General features: G+C 46.6%; 1 protein-coding gene across 1 annotated transcript; it reads left to right on the top strand.

Annotated features, from left to right (window-relative positions):
* The first annotated feature begins 141 nt into the window (after positions 1–141).
* Positions 142–787, top strand: LOC109704371 (zinc transporter 10-like). Its single transcript, XM_020225121.1, has one exon. The coding sequence runs from the start codon at positions 425–427 to the stop codon at positions 779–781; it is 357 nt and encodes a 118-aa protein (XP_020080710.1). The 5' UTR covers positions 142–424; the 3' UTR covers positions 782–787.
* Positions 788–1,019: the final 232 nt, after the last annotated feature.

The following is a 1,019-nucleotide window of genomic DNA, read 5'->3' as shown; positions in this document are numbered from 1 at the left end:
GTACATATATATATATATATGGGATAATTGCCTATATACCTCTCATGCGTCTGGAAATATCCGATCTATCCCTACTTTTTTTTTCTTTCTGAAATGCCCCTCGTATGTTCCACCGTTATTCCAAAATACCCCCGCAGTTATCCCCTGTTATTTTAACTCGGGTTAAACATGGATTAAATATATACTAGAGTTAAAACCTATATAAAATACCTATTTTATCCCTAACTTATTATGCCAATTCCTTAAGTTATCCTTTTTCTCTCCCAAAGCCCCAACTTGATCGCCGGCTCCTTCGCCTCCATCTTGCCGGCTCCTGTTGCCGGCGAGGCGGAAGCGGCGGCGCCTCCTGAGCACGGAGAGCGGGTTCTTCGCCCTCGCCAAGGCCTTCGCCGCAGGCGTCACCCTCGCCACGGGCTTCGTCCACATGCTCCACGACGTCGAGGCCGCGCTCACTAACCCCTGCCTCCTCCGCTTCCCCTGGCGCTGCTTCCCCTTCTCCGTCTTCGTCGCCATGGCCGCCGCCCTCGCCACCCTCGTCCTCGACTTCCTTGCCACCCAATTCTACGAGCGCAAGCACCGCGCCGCCGCCGACGCCGAGACCGACGCCACGGCAGAAGACGACGAGGGGCGCTCCATCACCACGGCGGCGCTGGAGCCACCCGTGGACGAGGACGAGGGCTCCGCCAAGGGCGGCGACGCGGTGGACATCATCAGGATTCGCGCGCACGTGGCGGCGCACGGCCACAGCCACCACCACCACGGATTAAATAAATATATTTAATCTATTATTAAATATATTTAATAATAGATTAATTATATTTAATCTATTATTAAATATATTTAATAATAGATTAAATATATTTAATATATTATTAAATATTATTATAATAATATATATAGTATAATACCGAATTTTTAAAAATTATATATAAAAATTATATTTGATCCCGAATTTTTAATTGGTGAACGTATAATACCTGTATAAATCACGTATCCGAATAACTGCCGAATCCGTTTTT

The sequence above is a fragment of the Ananas comosus genome, unplaced genomic scaffold (assembly GCF_001540865.1).
Source record: "Ananas comosus cultivar F153 unplaced genomic scaffold, ASM154086v1, whole genome shotgun sequence".
NCBI classification, from domain to species: Eukaryota; Viridiplantae; Streptophyta; class Magnoliopsida; order Poales; family Bromeliaceae; genus Ananas; species Ananas comosus.
This window is presented reverse-complemented; position numbering and strand designations above follow the sequence as displayed.

Coding starts and splice junctions, on each gene's coding strand:
- LOC109704371 (XM_020225121.1), top strand. CDS start 425: ATGCTCCACGACGTCGAGGCCGCGCTCACTAACCCCTGCCTCCTCCGC.